This window comes from Haemaphysalis longicornis, unplaced genomic scaffold (genome assembly GCF_048455015.1).
Source record: "Haemaphysalis longicornis isolate Haplotype H1 unplaced genomic scaffold, Haemaphysalis longicornis Haplotype H1 scaffold_3, whole genome shotgun sequence".
Taxonomy (NCBI): domain Eukaryota; kingdom Metazoa; phylum Arthropoda; class Arachnida; order Ixodida; family Ixodidae; genus Haemaphysalis; species Haemaphysalis longicornis.
The window spans coordinates 95,683,957-95,703,467 of NW_027526335.1; the positions used below are offsets into that span (position 1 = coordinate 95,683,957).

The 19,511-nt window shown below is 47.1% G+C and overlaps 1 protein-coding gene across 1 annotated transcript in view; it reads right to left on the reverse strand.

Annotated features, from left to right (window-relative positions):
- Window positions 1–906: 906 nt before the first annotated feature.
- The window catches only part of LOC144175335 (uncharacterized), a 49,767-nt gene continuing 31,162 nt past the window's right edge, over window positions 907–19,511 (reverse strand). Inside the window, exons 7-11 of the mRNA XM_077704415.1 lie at window positions 12,412–12,594; window positions 11,219–11,470; window positions 5,142–5,335; window positions 2,816–2,926; window positions 907–1,702 (exon numbers count right to left, since the gene is read on the reverse strand). Coding sequence (XP_077560541.1) covers window positions 1,526–1,702; window positions 2,816–2,926; window positions 5,142–5,335; window positions 11,219–11,470; window positions 12,412–12,594 — 917 coding nt within the window. The 3' untranslated portion in view covers window positions 907–1,525. The remainder of the gene's footprint in view (window positions 1,703–2,815; window positions 2,927–5,141; window positions 5,336–11,218; window positions 11,471–12,411; window positions 12,595–19,511) is intronic.

The window sequence follows — 19,511 nt, forward strand, 5'->3', positions numbered from 1 at the left end:
ACTCCGAAGTTGGAGAAAAATTCGTTCTGGTCCAGGATTCGAACCCGGGACCACCGCCTAACAGGGGCGGTCGCTCAAACAACTGAGCTAACTAGGAGGCTAGCAGTTTGTAGTGCGAGAGCGAATTAATCAACGCGAAATGAGGACAGGTGTTCATCGACCAGATTCAGGGGAAATCCCCAAGGTGGAGTAAGTTTCTGCGAAGGAACACTTGACATCCACCTGAATGCAGCCGTACGGCTACAAAGGAAAGCTGCACAGCTTCCTCAGAAACTCCGAAGTTGGAGAAAAATTCGTTCTGGTCCAGGATTCGAACCCGGGACCACCGCCTAACAGGGGCTGTCGCTCTAGCAACTCAGTTAACTAGGAGGCTAGCAGTTTGTAGCGGGAGAGCGAATTAATCAACTCGAAATGAGGACAGGTGTTCATCGACCAGATTCAGGGGAAATCCCCTAGGTGGAGTAAGTTTCTGCAAAGCAAAACTTGACATCCACCTCAATGCAGCCGTATGGCTACAAGGGAAAGCTGCACAGCTTCCTCAGAAACTCCGCAGTTGGAGAAAAATTCGTTCTGGTCCAGGATTCAAACCCGGGACTACCGCCTAAGAGGGGCTGTCGCTCTAGCAACTGAGCTAACTAGGAGGCTAGCAGTTTGTAGCGCGAGAGCGAATTAATCAACTCGAAATGCGGACAGGTGTTCATCGACCAGATTCAGGGGAAATCCCCAAGGTGGAGTAAGTTTCTGCGAAGCAAAAATTGACATCCACCTCAATGCAGCCGTACGGCTACAAAGGAAAGCTGCACAGCTTCCTCAGAAACTCCGCAGTTGGAGAAAAATTGGTTCTGGTTCATGATTCAAACCCGGGACCACTGCCTAACCAGGGCAGTCGCTCTAACAACTGAGCTAACTAAGAGGCAAGCAGTTTGTAGCGGGAGAGCGAATTAATCAACTCGAAATGAGGACAGGTGTTCATCGACCAGATTCAGGGGAAATCCCCAAGGTGGAGTAAGTTTCTGCGAAGGAACACTTGACATCCACCGTAATACAGCCGTACGGCTACAAAGGAAAGCTGCACAGCTTCCTCAGAAACTCCACAGTTGGAAAACAATCCGTCCTGCTACAGGATTCGAACCCGGCACCACCGCCTAACCAGGGCAGTCGCTCTAGCAACTGAGCTAACTAGGAGGCTAACAGTTTGTAGCGCGAGAGCGAATTGATCAACAACTCGAAGTCATGTACAGGAGTTAAATAACCAGATTTAGGGAAAATCCCCAAGGTGAAGTAAGTTTCTGCGAAGAAAAATTTGACATACACCTCAATGCAGCCAACGGCTATAAAGAAAAGCTGTACAGCTTCCTCAGAAACTCCGCAGTTGAATCACTGCGTGCTGCGTTCTTCATCTTTGCGTGCTTCACTGCGTGCTTCCAGGCTTCGGCTATTACCAACACGGGCTAGTTGTCGTCCTCATTTTCCCGTTTTCTTACGGCACTCACAAAAGCAGGCTGAGAAAGCACTATGTTTATCATCACTCGTTGTGATAGCCCCAACGAGACACGCGGTCGAAATAGTCCTTCATGCTCTTCACGTCTCTTTCCAGGCTGTGGTAATCGAATTCTTCGTGCGTGCCGCCAAACTCAGCCGGTATGCAGTCGGGTGGTAGGATGTCATGTAGTTTCCTTAGGCCATGTCCCATAAAGTGGAACTGAAATAAAAGGAAAAGTTCGCATAAGTTTGTGTCTGTTTTCCTTCTATTTTTCTTTTTCGAAGGCTTAGTTTCGGGTAGTAACCAAGTTGTAATAGCATAGCTCCTACTTCTGCACTTCCTTTCACCGACAATTTTACGTCGTACATGTCATTCCCACAATTGATGAACTTCAGAATACCAAGAACAAGCTTCCATGTACCGTTCTATATTGTCTAAACTAGGTAAATCAGCCAAAATTTATTTCCCAACATTCCTTTTTCTGGAAAAGTTTAGACGTTATCCCTCATCAAGACCCTGCCGAGTTCGCCCGTTTCATTTTTTTTACATTTTTGTGCAGAATAGTTGGAGTTATTTCAATTCCTCAGCCATCTATCTGGTGCATATCAAAGTCAGAATACAGAAGGAGAACGATCGCGCTAGTTATGAAGTTGGGATAAATTTAAGGGTTCACAATTTTGCCTTGAACTGTATTTTTGGTATTCTGTATGCAGGATAACATTAAGGGTTCGCAATACTGCCTTATACTTCAAATTTTCGTGTTTTATATGCAATTAAAAAGACTTTACTGCCACAAGCACGAACTATTCTCGTTGTTTTCTGCGAGAAGAAAATTATTTTCTCGATTATGTTGCCACTTCAATACAGTTTTGGCGTTTGAAAGGCACAACCAGATAACTACAGGGCTTATTTTTTGTAAGAATGAGGAACTAATTAAAAAGACACACTTTATTTTACACCAGCAAACCACACAAAGGCAATCTACCTATAACTAATTAAAAAGACACTATTTTACACCAGCCAACCACACAAAGGCAATCTACCTACATGTATTTTAAACGCTGATGCATTCCTTTGTGTAAATGCACAACATCATAACATCCGTTGGTTATGACGCTTCAAACAATGCCCCCTTAACCTATCTTATGTTCTATGTCTTAGAGGCCAGCAGAATAAGTGCGTTCGCATTTGGTAGAGTCTGCATTCAAGAAAATGGCCAGTCGAACACCAAGTCTCCGCTAAATAATATTCTCTTTGTACTTTTGCGAGCAATTGTTTCGAGCTGAGATAAACGACATTATTGTATTACAAACAAGTAATACGAGCTATTACCCGTTGCGCAATCTTGGATTTCAGGAAGGGCTTGATCAGTCCGAACACAATTTCACACAGTGGAGGATTGTTGATCAGGTAGATAGCTCTGATGCGCGCAGGATAACAATCCTGAAAAAAAAAACCACGTAAAGTGTGACGCAGGCACATCGCTACGTGCTCAGCGTGTTTCTCTTGCAAACACATGCTTTCTCTTGCAAACACATGCTTTCAAACATCGGCAGTGACCACGACTGCAGCTTAACATATAGCAAGTGCATTTAATAAAGCCCCATCGGACTCTAGTACCAGTGAAGAGCAATGTTTGTCACTGTCGATAAACCTTAACAGTCATCTTACGCGGCTGTTAAACCTAGTACTGCCAACCTCTTTTACTGTACTGCCAGTACTGCCACCGAGCATTTTTTTTTTCTCCGAACCTTATCTTCTGCGGAAAGCACTAGCCACTGATTGTCGCACGAAAAATCTGAACGTGTGATTTCACCTGCGAAAATGTTTCCGGCAGTCGATCTACTTCTGCAATGGTAAAAATTTAAAAACGAGACATCTATTAACCCACAACTCCAGGCGTCAACACCTTCGAATAAAAGTATCCGCTAATATTTTCAACATACTAACGCGAATATTTCAGCTGGCTAGTTCTTTTTCTTGAAAACCAAGACATACCTTTGCAGGGTTTTGAGAATGATATTAGTACCATCGATGGCCAGTTTATTGGTTTAATTGTCTGGCCCGCTCTTTTGTACGTCAACTCTACCGTTCGTCCCCAAACGTCGGCCACCTCACGAGGTGTCATCATACGGGATAGGCGTCAAGCATAAATTAATTCTTACATCACTTTTCTAAGATGAATATCCGGTGATCCTTATGGGATAATGAGTATATCACTCCGAAAAACACAATCTAAACGCCTCATAGATTACACGAGGTTGATGGTAGAAAACATGATTTATGAATTGGCTGCAACGGATATTTTGCCAAGCAACAAATTTCTCCAAATAGTTTAATCTGTAGTGACCTGTAGACCTATTATTGCGTACTATTTCTTGGTTAAGAGTTTTGGGAGGGTCGACCCGAATTTTTAAACGCACTTTTTCGTGATGTGAAAAACCACCAACGCCACATATGTGCCTTCCATAACTAGCGAGTGTCCTGTGTACTTCTTCTTCGTCCGCGTCTCTTTTTCGCTAGTAAAATGCAGTCATAATACAAAGTTCTATAGACAAAACTTTGGGTAACTACTAACACTCGGCGGTGAGGTTCATACACGCCGGAATTGCTTAGCCCGTAGTTAGCCTTGGATATATTTAAGGCAACACACAAGAGCGTAGCCGAGCCTTGCTGCGTTGTTTTATTTCCGTATACGGTAAGCCTTCGTTTGAACGAAGTCATCGGGACAGAGTTCTGTCTTCGTAATAAGCGATACGTTGTTAAAAGCGTAGATGGCTTGCTCTCAACGCACTGCAGTGGAGGCCATGAAACATTGCCGATAAAGCGACATTTCGAATGAAGCCATTTCTTTATAATGAGGTTTTAATGCATCCAATAAAAAGGCTGTAACTAAAATAGGTTATTCAAAGAGGCGCTAGAAAGAGAGTAAAAAGAAAACTTGTATGCTCCATCACGTTATGATCAGCCCTAAATCCTGGACCAGGACGAATTTTTCTTCAACTGCGAAGTTTCTGAGGAAGCTGTTAGCTTTCCTTTGCAGCCGTATGGCTGCATTTAGGTGGATGTCAAACTTTCCTTCACAGAAACTTACTCCACTTTGGGGATTTCCCCTAAATCTGGTCGATTAGCCCTAAATGTAGTCACGTGGTCGAGAGCGCACAAGTTGTGCAATAGCCATATGTCAGGCGGATAAAATATTTATGGCCCATTTTTCAGTCTGGTGGTCAGCTGGATCCTGGCAACGCACACTAGACAAGAGTCTCTGAATAGAAAGCTCGACGTAAACCATTTAACTATGAATGCTCCTCATGTCATGACAGCTCCCCATTACAAAGTTTCGACCCTAATTTTTTTTCTTGCATTTCAACAAAAAGCAGAGAATTCACATTGCCTTACTAATGGCTACTTATCTGTGTAATGTGGCATGACCATCGGTACCTATGGACAGTACATTTTATTGGACCGGTGATCTACCTTCGGTAGCTGCTACGCGACGAGCATAGGTTAGCGCTGTGCACTTTAGATGCAGATTGTGGGGATGGGGGTGGGGGAGGAACAAACACTTCCACATCTCAAACATAACACGCAAAAGCCAAAAAAGCTTACATTCTTGGTGCATGTGACACCCGTATCAGTATTCGGTCATTCACCTCACCTGTAAGACATGCGCCATCTTCTTGATGATGAGCGGGCTGAAGTGCACCAGGTGGGATATGTTCAGGCCCTTAAGATCCACAACGCCCACGACGCCCCTGATCTGCGTCTCTCTTTCCTCAAGATGCCACTCCGACGTCACAAGCAATGCCCTAATCAGGTCTGTCAGGGAGCAGATGTCTGTGTTCCAAGCGCCTGAAAGTAATAATTATAATTGGTACAAAATAACTCTGTTTGTTTTATTCTTTCGAACTTTAATCGCACTGTTAGCATAACTTCGATGGAATGTAGCCTTCAACTACCACCATTATCTTGTCACCGAAAAATGTTCCTTCTTCGTCTGTTCCATAAAATATTTTATCACCGACAACTAGGTCATCACCTTATTTTGCCTCGGCATTTCATTTCGCCTCGCTAGGATAATGCTAATAACGTCACAATACCATTGCAAGAACAAAGGCATTTTTTCAGTTTTTTATACCCAACACTTCAGTCGAATGGAACCACCTTCTTGCGTCAACCACCGCCATTATTGATCATGGGTCATTTAAGAAAACAATAGCTAACATAGTATAATTATAGGCTCTTTTATTAACAGCGAAGCTGTTTAGCAAATCGTAATTTTCGTGACCGCAGTTAAAAATGTGTTATCTGCGCCAACCGAAGCGAGCGTTCCATTATTTCTTTTTATGCCGCATGGGTTATCTCATTCGATAGTGAGAGTGGTTTGCGCTGTCGTTACTTGAATAGAATATTCTTCTGTGATCTTCAATGTTCTCGATGTAATTCGACAGTTGGAGAAACTATCACGCCAAAAGATAAATGCTCACCGAGCAGACGCCGCGGCATTCGGTTCGCCGACGCTCGCCTGCACATGTCACTTTGTTGACTGCTGCTTCGCCGCCTCTGTATTCTTTGAATTGTTAGGGGAGCCTCAGTTGGCTCCAAGAAACTTGCTTCTCTTTCAAGACAGCTGCGTCTTCCTTCACTACGCGACAATCTCTCTCTCTCTCTCTCTCTCTCTCTCTCTCTCTCTCTCTCTCTCTCTCTCTCTCTCTCTCTCTCTCTCTCTCTCTCTCTCTCTCTCTCTCTCTCTCTCTCTCTCTCTCTCTCTCTCTCTCGTGTTTTAGAGTTAGTTTGGTGACAGCTGCTAAATAAGCCGTTGCCGGACCAACCTAGAGTCCAGAACCAACAGCCCTGGAAGGAGCAAGCATACTTCTTTATTGGTGAAATCGTTGCTAATTATGATGTCTTCGGGCCGCGTGCGCGTCCCCGCCAGCTCCCCCGTCACCTTTTTGCCACGTCTTCGAGGCATTTTGAAGGCATACTTTAAATGCATTTTGAAGGCATTAACTACACGCATTTGCTTTGTATTAACTTCATTTTTCGCGGGCATACCGTAGGCATTTTTAAATAACCTAAAAGGATTCTCCAACACTTCCGATAAGCGCTTTTACTCTTTCCTTCGAGCATGGAAGCACTGCGAAAGCTGCAGTTATCGCCAGCACGGAGCGGCACTCCATGATTTGTGGCTATCGAATTAGTTTATTGTTACAACTGAAAAGAAACCGGCCAATAGCCAAGACATCGCTGTAATGATGTAATTCGAGTGCTCAAAGAACGCCAAGATTGGGAAAGAGAGCAAAATATTTTGAGAAAGTTTATAAGTTGTCTGATGTGTGTAGAGAAGTAATTTTGGCCTGAGGTATTTTGTGGCCCCCTATTTAAGTGCTGGATGCGTTTGTTGACTACGTTGTGAAATCATTTAAGATTTTGAAAAAAAAATGAAAAGAGTTGCTGGGTCCCTTTAAAAATCGGTGAAAATTCGTCGCTCAAATACATGAACAGTGCGGCTTGCATACATCTGAAGTGCATTTTACATGTATTGCAAATGCAGCGGACATATCATTCTTACTACATTAAAACTGTGTTTGCAATGCATTTGAAGTTCCCGGGAAATATTACTTAAAAGGTATTCAAAATGAGTTAGTAGTGCATAAAATTAAAACGCTGAATATATTGACAAATAGCCAATGTGATATAATAAATTGCGGATTTGTTACCTTTCAAAATACAACATGGTATTGTGTGGTTTCAAAAAATGGCAATATGTCCATGCCTAAAGATTTAATCATTGCCTAAACAAGTATACACTTAAGGCGGCCAGCAAACGATTGCGAAAAACAATAGCACCTATTTACACAGATAACCATTTCGAAATGCTTTTATTCTACAATTCAGGCGAGGGAAGTAATTTTCGATTATACAATCGGCAGTATGGAAGGGTTGCTCTTCAGCCGTCTCGGTTTTCAGCGCGGTTGCAGTATTGTTTCATTCCTGTCGCACGTAGGGCAAGGCGGGGCAAAACGTGGCATTTTGACTTTGCCGCCCTGTATGGCTTATGCAATAACTACTTTTTTAAATGCAAAGCATCTCTTGCTCGGAGTTATGTCCGTCCGCCGGCGTCCGTCCGCACCTCTCCCCCTCTCCCCACCAGCTGTGCGATAACTCCGCTCTCCTCCTTTCCCTCTCTCCACGCCACCTGTGCGATAGCGCGCGCGCTGCTCCTCCTCTCCTCCTCTCCGCGCACCACTCCCTCAGTTGCTTTGTCCGATGAACTGAATGGACGCCAACAATTCTGTTAGTGAACTGGCGAAAGTGAAGCCGCTTCGAAACGCCAGCGTCGAGCAGCGCCGCACTGCGAGAAAGCGAAGCCGCTTCGGCACGCCAACGTCGCCACTCGGATCCGGATGCGGTTCGCCAACGAGAAGCCGCTTCGAAACGCCAGCGTCGCCAAGCGGATCCGGATGCCGCTCGTCAACGCGACCGCGCCGCGAAAGCGGCCGCGCGCGCGACGGGGGGTTGGGAACTCCGAGATGCTTTGCATCACCACATAGTTCCCTTCGGGGAGACGGTGTAAATTTTTTTTGTTTCTCTGTTTTAGCGATAGGTGCCGCTAGTTGTCCGTGTTTATCGGTGCAAACGTCAATGATTGCTCGCAGCATTCGCGCGAGAAAAATTGTGCGGCTGATGTCAATGTGTTCGTGACCCGCCGAAAAGGGGCGAAATTCTGTTCGGAAATATTTTCGGATTCGTACATGAAGGTACTCCGGTGTCAGTACAACAACGTAAGTATTTATGCTGTTAATTCATTCTGCTTGCTACATGCCACCAAAAGTTTAGTTCATTTGGTGATGTGGGCCAAAGCGAATTTTTTTTTTAATTCGGGCTTGTGAGAGGGGCAAAACTCGACAAGAAGGCATGGAATTGTCATAAAGAGTGTCGTATTAAGTGAATAATCTATTTATGCCAATTATATATCATATTTTTGTTTAGGATGGTGTGGACGTACAAGGGAATACCATGTAGAGCTTCCTGGGAGGAAAACGACATGAAAAAAGCACTGAATGCTGTCCAGGACGGGACTCACTCTATTTGCGCTGCATCGATGTTTTTTCGTGTTCCCAAGAATGCTCTCCAGAGAGGCATGAAAATGGAACATTTCAAAGCCAATCATTCACAAACGCGTGGTGGGATCGAAAAGAAGAGTTTTGTCAGAAGAACTAGAGAAGCAGCTCGTCGAACGCATCCTATGCATGGATACAGCTTTGTTCGGGCTTTCGTGCACAGATGTGCAAAAGATAAGTTTATAATTTTTGTGAAGCCCACAACATCGAACATCGAACAAGTAAAGGAAAGTAGCAGGTAAAGACTGGCTTTCTTCATTCTTGAAGCGCCCCAAAGAAATTCTGTCGCTTCGAAAAACAGGACTTTCAGTGCTGAGTTGTGTCACTTTCCAGATCACGAGCAACTGAATACTTCGACGCTCTGGAACACGTCATAACTGAAGAGAAGCTGACACCTCGAATTTTCAATTTAGACGAGACTGGTGTCTAAAACGTGCCCAACCCTACTAAAATTGCCTGAATAGGTAACTGGACTCTGTTAGCAATGAGAGGGCGCATGGTTACAGTCGTTTTCTACGCCAGTGCAATGGAGTTTGTTCTTCCTCCAGCAATGGTAGCAGCACAGCGCCAGGTTCTGTCTGGATTCAGTGCGTGGAGTGCAAAGACTGGGCTCATGAAGACTGGGGGGCCCACGCAGTGAATTTCAAGGGCTTCTACTGCAAAAACTGGAGGGCTGAATTTTTTTCACGCTGTCTCGTTTTGCCCCCCGCAGTGTCTCGTTTTGCCCCGCAGGTTGGGGCAAAATGAGACATTTGGTGCATTTTAATTTATTTTTCTATATAAACGTTTGAACACTGGCAACATGGCGATATTTATGTTGCAAATACCTTGTACCCAAAAGAGAGTTCCCGTATTGACGTTTCCTGCTATTCGGGTGAAATGAAAAATATATTCCCGATTTTCGAATTTTTGTCACATTTCCCCCGCCTTGCCTTAAAGCAGAGTCTAAATTTGCGGCTTCGGTCGTGAACGGATGTTATCGGAGGCCGCGTCGGGCATTTGACGACGTACGTCTTGCGCAGCTTCTTGTGAGCTGAATGAATATATGGTATTTGCTGATGGTTCCTGTAACTGGCTCGGGTTAGTCGGAGGTTTTTCATTCTGCCAATTGATGTGCTGCTTAGTTTCCCTTTCATGAAATGAAGGGTGTGTAATGGAACACTTGAAAGCTGCTTGCCATGCAAATGGTAGTGGAGAACCCTGCAACTCGGCGTTGCTATACCACCGCTTTCTGTTTCTTCACTCACGGAATTCCTGACAGTCCCTAAGTTATTGCTGACCAGTTTAGACCTCCAGTGGTTCAGTAGGCAGGTATGTTATGTATTAACGTCGAAGCACAGTCTCGTTTTTCAGACACGCATATTTGTCAGCCGGCTGTTTTCTAAGGTTTTCCTGTCTCGTCATCATGTTTGTGACGAAAGCCTGCTTAGGTAACAGTTTGCTAGCCGATGGGCCGGACATCCGCCGGGTGTCGAGGTGCACGACACAGTCAGTTGGTGCGGTCATGAAGAAACACATGACCACTCCTGTGGAGTAATGCGAGAAGAAATACGGGGCTAGCATTGTACCGTACTTCTCCTTCATGTCCCTGTCCTTTCACGCTAGTAATCATGCCTTATTTTGTGCCGTGTATGAATCTTCCAGTAGCCACGTTTTGGTGCCCGGTATAAGTGAGCTGTACAGTGAGCCTCACACTTTTGTTTTATTAATGGCGTACCGTCTTTCGTTTCTTTGCAAACTCTGGGAGAAGGTTTAATAAAAATAGCTATCTTGCATTCGGCCACGTGTTGCGTGTGGTAATACATGATTTCTAGTGTAAGCAGACATTCATAAATAAGAAACACGGAGCCGTGCTAGTGGGATAACGCTAAAGGAAAAACAGAGCAGCGTGGTCCCGTGTTTCTTTGTGTACGTCCTCTTGCTCTAGTAATCATACCTTATTACGCTAAACGCCAACTACGCCAAATCTTCGCCTTATCGCTGTCGTATATGGTACAGTGAGGTTTAACGCGATAGGCTTATAAGTTCCTTATTGGGAGAATTTCGCTCCAACCAAACGATGTACCCAGTCAGCACACCAAGAGCGGGGCGTAATAATGTTTTAACTGAAGTTTGTAAGAAGACTTATAGTGCGTGTCTAAAAGTTGGGAACTTCGAAGTTACCCTTATCATCTGTAAACATCCTGTATTTACAGCTTTGCAGCAACAAACATTGCAAGTAAAATGCGGTGTTAACGCACCGAAGATACACTTGGGCCTACATGCCACACCGCACTTGAGAGCTTTAGATTACACCATACTACAACGTATTTACTATTGTGGCCAGACGCCGTAAACACGTACATTTTTTTTTCCTTTCACCAAAATGGCTACCTCCACGGTTGCAAATTTAAACCTGTGACCCAATTCTCCGTGACGTCCCATAATTGTAACTTTAGTTTTAGTTTCCTATCTTTTCGCTCTGGACATTTACCCTTGTGACGGGTAAGCGCTATGGCACAACAATCCAAGTTTATCATTTACGCGATACCAAAACTGCTCTTGGTACAGAACAACTCTTGCGAAGGGTTTTTGTGAGTACTCTTACCAAATTTACAGTGAGTACTCTTACCAAATTTCACAACGAACACAGATCTTCCCTGCGGATCTCTTCCCTTGCAGACCAGGATAAGACGATTCTCGACGATGACTTTATGGTATGGCATCGTGTGAGGAGACAGGTCAGCGAAGTACTCAGGAAGGCGCTGCCTCACGTGGAAGTACTTCCGGATCATCTCGAAGGTTTCTTCCACGTGGTACTTCCGGCATCGTAGGTACTTCACCAGAAACGTGTCGTCCGCCGGACAGTCTAGTGATTCATCGCCTGCGCGCCGCACACACACAAGAATTCACTAACGAAAGCCAACTGATCTGTATCTAAGCAAAAAACATGATAAAAAAACTTTCTCTCTCTCTGTCGTTTCTAATCAATACTATTATGCAGGCAGCGCGTGATTAAAGATAGGAAGCAAAAATTAAAATGGAAATGCTCTGCAATGAGCTGGAGCTTACATATCGCAATATGTTTGTTTCCTGCAGCGAGATAGCGCTGACAACATTTGTTGATAGCGCGGAAGGTCAGTCAGTCGTCGTTCCTTGATTGAAACCTCACCGTCAGGACGACCAATCACTGATTATCCACCAATCATGAAATTTTGGGCTCTCTTTGATGTTTGCACGTTTCCGTTTAATTTCACCCCGATAGGCAGGCCTCACCCACACCGGCTAATATTGTTTAGCTTTATTCCACGTCGTCATGTCGATACGGTTTCATTGCACGCCCTCTTAGGCGATGAATGTTGCTTACGTCCGGACTAGCTAGTGTAGGCAATTTTAGAGCGCACTCCGTAACGTTTAACAGTTCTACTGAGAGGCCAGCTAACGGACGTGTAGTTTTATGTAAGAACATTCATTGCTGCTTCTCTCCACGCTCGCGAGTGACGCGGGTAGCTGCACTTTGTCTCAGTCAAATCAAAATTAGTTTTTATTGAAGGGGCACTTAACTCAGCCAGCAAGTTTGTCTCAAACAAAAGTCTGCCATTCCCATAGCCATGTTAGTTCTCGCTTCGAGAGTTTTCGTTAGGGGAAAGAGGAGGAATTTTTGGTATGCCCAGACCATGTTGACAAGAGGCGGAGTGTTTTTTTGGGGGGTCACCGCCCTTCTTCTCCTCTTACTGCAACGTCAAAGCGACGCCACCGAATTGCAATAATCGCTTCAGCTTTCGAGTAATTGGTAATTTCACACTGCTAGAGATACTGGCTCACCGGCGATGAGCTGCCTCAGGAGTGACAAAGAGCGCTCCTTGACTTCGGGCGTTTCTCCCAATTCCGTCTTCGCCACGAGCTCCAAGTCTGGCAGTCCCGCGCCGACATCTCGATTCCTGTTGTCTTCTGTCTCCGTCATGGCGCGTGCCTCTTTTACACTTTTAGGAGAGTGCCGCACTGCCTCTGCGTACAGGAGAACCAAGGCTTATATAAACCATCCAGGTTTAAATACTGTCATTCATCTTAACGCAGTACACTGCTTTCTTTTGTAAAGCTGGCTCGAGTTAGAACGTCGGGCATTGAATAAAGCCATATTCACAGCGGATTACTGAGATGAAATCAGCACAGGCGCACACCTGTGCTCGATGTCTTCAAGATTAATATTTTCTGTGTGGCTATAGGGAAACTTAACACTGACCACAAACGAACTTTCTAATCCCTTTAGCTACTCAGCCGCACACTTGTTTTTTAATATAATACAGCGTAAGTTCTTTAAAAAATGGCGTACCTAATATTCAGCCCGAAGTCAAATTTCTCAGTCCCGTTCCCACTCTCCTTTGCTTCAACGGCCACAAAAAATGCACTCCGTTTTCTTATAACGGAATGTTGTGTGACTGAAACAACCGTATGTGGTCGTATGCATATTTACGTCACGAAACCCCTTCACCACAACTTTATCGCGGAGCAAACTCCGGCAAAGCGCAGCAGCTAAGGCTAGAGAGCACTGTAAAGTTGTAAATATTGCGCTGCTGCACACGTTTCTGATTAATCTTACCTAAGACATTAGCATAGACTTCCTCAAAGAGAGAAAAAATAATAGAGTTTGACTGACTGAAGTTCGGGCCTGGCTCCAAGGAACAATTTCTCCGCGCGCACACGGGCGAAAGCCACTACGCAGTCGTCAATGACATCTCTTCTCATTTATCGGGGAAGAACCGCTTCTAAGTAATGCCACCGTGCCGAGAAATGAGCTCAATCAAAGGGTATGTGACGCCCATTCCACTCCCCACTATATTGCCGCGAATTATACATTGTGTTTGTTTGTTTATGTTTTTTTTTCACTGCCCGGCCGCGACCGGCTGTGTTACCTGTGTCCCAAGCGAAACGCGTGTTCCATCCTTTATTTTTATGACGCACGGGTTATCTCATTCTGATAAGGCGAGCGCTTCGCCCTAACTTCCCTAGCCCAGAATAATCTTCCTTGATCTACAATGTTCTCGATGTAAATCGACGGTTCCAGAAACACTCGCGCCGAAAGATAAAAGCCTGCGGAGCGGACGCCGTGGCACTCGATCAACCGACGCTCGCCTACGCACGTCACTTTGTTGAGTGCTGCTTCGCCGCCTGTATATTCTTTGAGTTGTTAGAGGAGCACGGGTTCGCTCCAATAAAATTGTTTTCCTTGAAGACAACTGCGTCGCCTCTGGCTTCGTGACAATATATACTGAAGAAAGAATGAGTTGAGTACGCGCTATTCTGCGCCTCGAACTAGACTGTGACGTTAGAGCAAGTACTTTGTAAAGTAGGCTGGCATGGTATTTTCCCTCGGAGCACCAGGAGGCAACAACAATATATTACCCAGCGGAATGAGTATGTGGACAATTCCGTGCACCCGATCTTTACTGAGGTGGTGCGACTGTGTGTTTAGCGAGATTGCGTTCCTTTGTGGGTACAAGTCAGGCACTGATGATGATGATGCTTGCTGGTGCTGTGCAATGATGGTTCTGTGCAACGGGGTGGCGTTGCACAGCGGTCTTAGTTGCAACGCCACTGTACATTCACCTCGCCAAAAAATACAAACAAAATAAATAAAAAATAATATAAAAATAAAAAGAAAATACTTTTACGAAATTTTTGTGCTAGTCTGACTTCTTTGTTCGCATGTCTTCCCAGGCTGTTCTCTGCTATTTTCCCACGAACATTCTAACCTTCTTTTACTAACCTCTACTGCTGTCCAATTCACTTTACCGCTGTTGCGTCTTGTTGCGAGTTGTAGCGACCGCAGTCTGCTGGTAGCGGGGCCGGTCGCGGTCGCTCCGTCGAGCCAGGACTAGGGGAGAGCTTAGAGCAAACTCAACGGGTTTATTTACATTTTTACAGTGAGTTGTCGAGATGAAGACAGAAGACCGCTTAGCGGGCCGCAGCACGCCCTTTTTGTTGACCCCCGATCCCTAGTTCCCTAGGTTGGGGATCCCCATACAAAACAATGCGGACCAATGGTGATGTGTAAGTTCCTCGCTGTGAAGCACCGCCCTCGGGTAGGGACACGCCTTTCAGGTATGTCGACAGATGCACGGCACACACACACACACATACACCCTTGCCACTCGTCAGGAGCATCTAGTCGGTGTTGCTGTAGTAGAGGGGAAGAACGGAAGACGCGCGAGCGCCTTTTGGTGTCCGCCGCGCGCTGCGTTCCCACGGTGGGGTTCTCACACATACTTCCCAGGGAGCTAACAAGGTTCGTGGAATCACTCCGGGAAGGGTTAATGGCTTGACCATTGCCACTGCCTTCTTCGCTGTGCTGCCGCCGCCACTGGGTCCCATTGTCCGGTCGTCGCCGTCTGGGCTTTCACGCGCACACGCGTTCAGTTGCTTAGGCCGGGGGACGAGCGGCGGCTCCTTAATCCCTTTTGGGCAACAACACTCAACACCGCTCAAAAGCCGCTGTCAATCAGTGGCCGCCGCCGCGTTGTCGGCGTCCCTTCGTTTCCGTCGACAAGCGGTGGGGAGGTCGACCGGCGGGTGACTGACCCGCGCAAACATGGCGCCAGTAAGTCATAACAGCTCCTCCGCCGACGGGAAGATCTCGGACGTCGTGTAGTATCAGCTGCTCGACGGGAGAGATCACAGTAGCAGCATTCTTTCAGCACCATTGAAACCACAAAGACCAACCTCCCGAACCAGCAAGAGCCGGCAATGAGTTTTCGGCAACCAGGCTGCTCTTTCAAAGGTGCTACAATGCACCTACGCTTTTTTTTTTACATATGGCAACCACACTAATACTCTTGCTCACAGCTAAAAACGTAGACTGAATTACTTAAAACACTACTCAAAATCACTACTGGGAAACGTTCCTCAACTGAAAACAAAAGAAAGCAAAAGCGAAAAAGCTAAAAGGCTCTGCTTAATGTGTCAACATTGGCGTTGGCGGAACCCTTCTTATACTTCACAGTGAAGTTAAGCTCCTGAAGCGCAAGGCTCCAGCGTAGTAGTCGCGGATTCTTTCCCGACATTTGCGACAGCCACGTTAGTGGGCAGTGGTCAGTGACGAAGACAAAAGAAGTTCCGTAAAGGCAGCAGGCCAATTTTTGGGTGGCCCACACAATGCAGGTACGTTCTTTTTCTGACGCACTGTAGGCCTCCTCGTGAACCGAGAGTTTCCTGCTGGCGTACAGCACCGGGTTCTCGTTCCCGTTCTCATCCTCCTGGCAGAGTACTACTCCTAAGCCTCTGTTGCGGGCATCGCATTGCACAGTAAAGGGACGATCATAGTTCGGTGCATGCCGTACGGGCGAGCTAACAAGAGCCGTTTTGAGGCCTTGGGAAGCACCCTCCATTTCTGGTTGCGGGAATTCGCTAACCGCCTCTACTTTCAACTCGTCAGGTCGCCTCCTGCCCTGCCTTACCACGTGCCCTAGGTACCGTACTTCGGCGCGAGCTAGCTGGCAGTTAGCCGGCTTCGCTGTCAGTCCAGCGTGTGTCAAACGTCTAAGGACATCGCTAAGATGGTACAGGTGGTCTTCCCAAGTATTGTAGTACATAGCAAGGTCGACTAAGTAGAGAACAGGGTATTCTTCAGCCCCCTGCAGAACTCGGCTCATCAGCCTTATCCCACACTTATCCAGGAAGCCCGCGGTCAGTACGCTGGTGAACACTGAGCCCGGGTCTCACAGTATCTCCTGAGGAAAGCCCACTCTCGAAAAAACAGACAGTAGTGCGTTAACTACTTCTACTGAGCTTTGCTCCTTTATTGGGATTGCCTCTGGAAATTTGGTTGCTAGAAATTCAGCGGTAAGCAAATACCGGCAGCCTGATTTTGTCGCTGGGAGTGGTCCCACAACGTCTATTACCAGCCGGGGAAAGGGCCCTGAAATGAGCGGAAGAAGCTCAAGTGGCGCCTTTCCCTTCTCGTGCGGTTTTCCCACTCTCTGGCAGGTTTCACACGCTCTTACGTGGTTCTCAACCTCGGTGAAGCATCCTGGCCAATAAAACTCCGTTAGGAGCCTAACTTTGCTCTTCCGAGCTCCTAAATGCCCCAACCGACCAACTCCGTGACAGAGATCAACAATGTAATGCCGATACTTAGTCGGAACTACAATCTGGTCAAACGTGCGACCTTTTGCATCCTGGTAGTGGCGGTACAAGATGCCATTTTTGACGGGAAAACTGACATTCTTCCTCGCCACCCCTTCCCTGACGGTGTTCCAAATCTCCTTAAGGCTGGGATCGCTTTTCTGCTGCTCGATGAGCTCGTCTCCTGTCACTTTCCCCTGTACATTGCCTAGTGATTTAGATACAGGCAACACGAGCAGCCCCTCTTCCGATTCCCCTTCAGCTATATCAGCGCGAGTCTCCTCCTCTGACCCCTCTCTCTTTTTTTCAGTAGGCGACGGGATAGTAGACTCCGCTGTGCTGACTCCAGCTGGTGTTGCTGTACTTCCGGTGAAACTCGGTTCTTTCCGCTCTAGTTCGGCTGCTGGCGTCCGTGCTTTAGCTCTAGTCAAGGCTTGGACTGTTCCCTCCTGAAAACTTTTCCCTTGTTCTCTAAGCAGACGGTCGGTCTGATTCGAGAACAAGTAGGAGTACTGCGAGGGCAGCTTGTCTGACACCGCCGCTTCCGTCTCTACATCTCCGAACGGCCCAGTGATGACTACTCGAGCTACCGGGAGACAAATGCTTCCCTCTTGCAAAACCGGTTTAATCCATGCGCACTTGCCGTTGTAATCTGCCTGTGCCACATAGTCCGGGTGCACCAGATCAATGGTTGCCCCACTGTCTCGTAAGACGCGGCATGGCTTTCCATTCACTGTTAGGTTAAAAAGGTACGGACTAAGTAGCTCCTCGCTAGTAGCAGAGTCACAAGTGTACGAAAGGGCTGGCCTGGGCCTACGACAGCCTATGGCAATGTGACCAACCTCCTTGCATTTGTAGCAGGTAGGTGGTTGCCTAGCGTCAAAAGGACTCTTTTTGGGAGAACTATCCGAAGCCTTTCCCTCCTGTTTGTTTTGTGATCCCTGACTGCTTGCAGCGAAGTCCGCCTTTTTTTGTGCCGTCATACCTGCGCCAGCCCCCTGCTTCGCCGTCCAAGGTTTTCCTTTATCTCCCGCTTTTGCTGGAGCAACCTCGTCCCTTTCTCCCCGGCGTGACGCGTACTCATCAGCCAAGTCGGCAGCTGCCTGCACTGTTACTACTCCGGCTCTATCTTGGATCCAGAGCTTCATTGGCTCGGAAAGCTTAGAAAAAAACTGTTCGAGAGCCACTACTTCAAGAGCCTTTTCGAAGTTGCCAAAAGCGCCGGCTCCCTTCATCCATTCTACCAAGTTGACCTTCAACTCGTAGGCAAACTCAGAATACGTGCGGCCCTGCTTCTTTGTCAGATTGCGAAACCGCTGCCGGAACGCATCTGACGAAAGTCGGAACCTCTTTAGGAGGCTATCCTTCACTTTGCCGAAATTGTCCGCCTCCTCCACCGGAAGCCGCGCGATCCCATCCGCTGCTTCACATGGCAGCAAACTTAACAAGTTTCGAGCCCATGTGCTACGGCCAAGCTTCGCTTTTTCACAGGTTCTCTCGAAGTTCACAAGAAAGAGGCCCACATCTTGCCCTACTTTGAAGGGTTGCATTAGCTTAGATAAATCACAAAGATTTTGTCTGCCTGCTACCTCCACTCCTTGAACCTCAGCCATCTTCCTCGCTTCCACTTCCAGGCGCAACTGTTCTACCTCCAGTTCTTTTTGCTTTAACTGGTACTCCTGTTGCTCCCGCTTTTCCTGGCGTTCATGTTGCTCTCGCCTTTCCTGACGCTCCTGTTCCTCACGCTTTTTCTCGCGCTCCTGTTCCTCTTGCTTTTGAATCTCGTTCCAGGTTTCTTTGATATCTTCACTGCTCAGATTCAAGCCCTCGATAGCGCGAACAATTGCGTCTTTCTTCATCCCCGAATCTACTTCTGCTCCTAGCTCCTCCCCCAGAATCAGCAGCTGATTCTTCAACAAACGCTTCCAATCCATGACAGAGAACTAGTGTGGTGCGGCTCACTCTCTACCCACAAGTTCCGGAAACAACTGCTTCTGTGGTAGCCTCTACCAGGGAAAAGATTGCACTTCTATCTTATCAGCCTGGCAACCAAAAAACCAAAGCCAGCACTCACCAGTCCACAGCTGTCAGTCTCCGTGATCTCGGCGTGTTGATCATTCTCCGTCCTCCAGGCTCAGATCCAACCGCTTGCCATCCAGTTGTTGCAAGTCGTTGCGACCGCAGTCTGCTGGTAGCGGGGCCGGTCGCCGTCGCTTCGTCGAGCCAGGACTAGGGGAGAGCTTAGAGCAAACTCAACGGGTTTATTTACATTTTTGCAGTGAGTTGTCGAGATGAAGACAGAAGACCGCTTGGCGGGCCGCAGCACGCCCTTTTTGTTGACCCCCGATCCCTAGTTCCCTAGGTTGGGGATCCCCATACAAAACAATGCGGACCAATGGTGATGTGTAAGTTCCTCGCTGTGAAGCACCGCCCTCGGGTAGGGACACGCCTTTCAGGTATGTCGACAGATGCACGGCACACACACACACACATACACCCTTGCCACTCGTCAGGAGCATCTAGTCGGTGTTGCTGTAGTAGAGGGGAAGAACGGAAGACGCGCGAGCGCCTTTTGGTGTCCGCCGCGCGCTGCGTTCCCACGGTGGGGTTCTCACACATACTTCCCAGGGAGCTAACAAGGTTCGTGGAATCACTCCGGGAAGGGTTAATGGCTTGACCATTGCCACTGCCTTCTTCGCTGTGCTGCCGCCGCCACTGGGTGCCATCGTCCGGTCGTCGCCGTCTGGGCTTTCACGCGCACACGCGTTCAGTTGCTTAGGCCGGGGGACGAGCGGCGGCTCCTT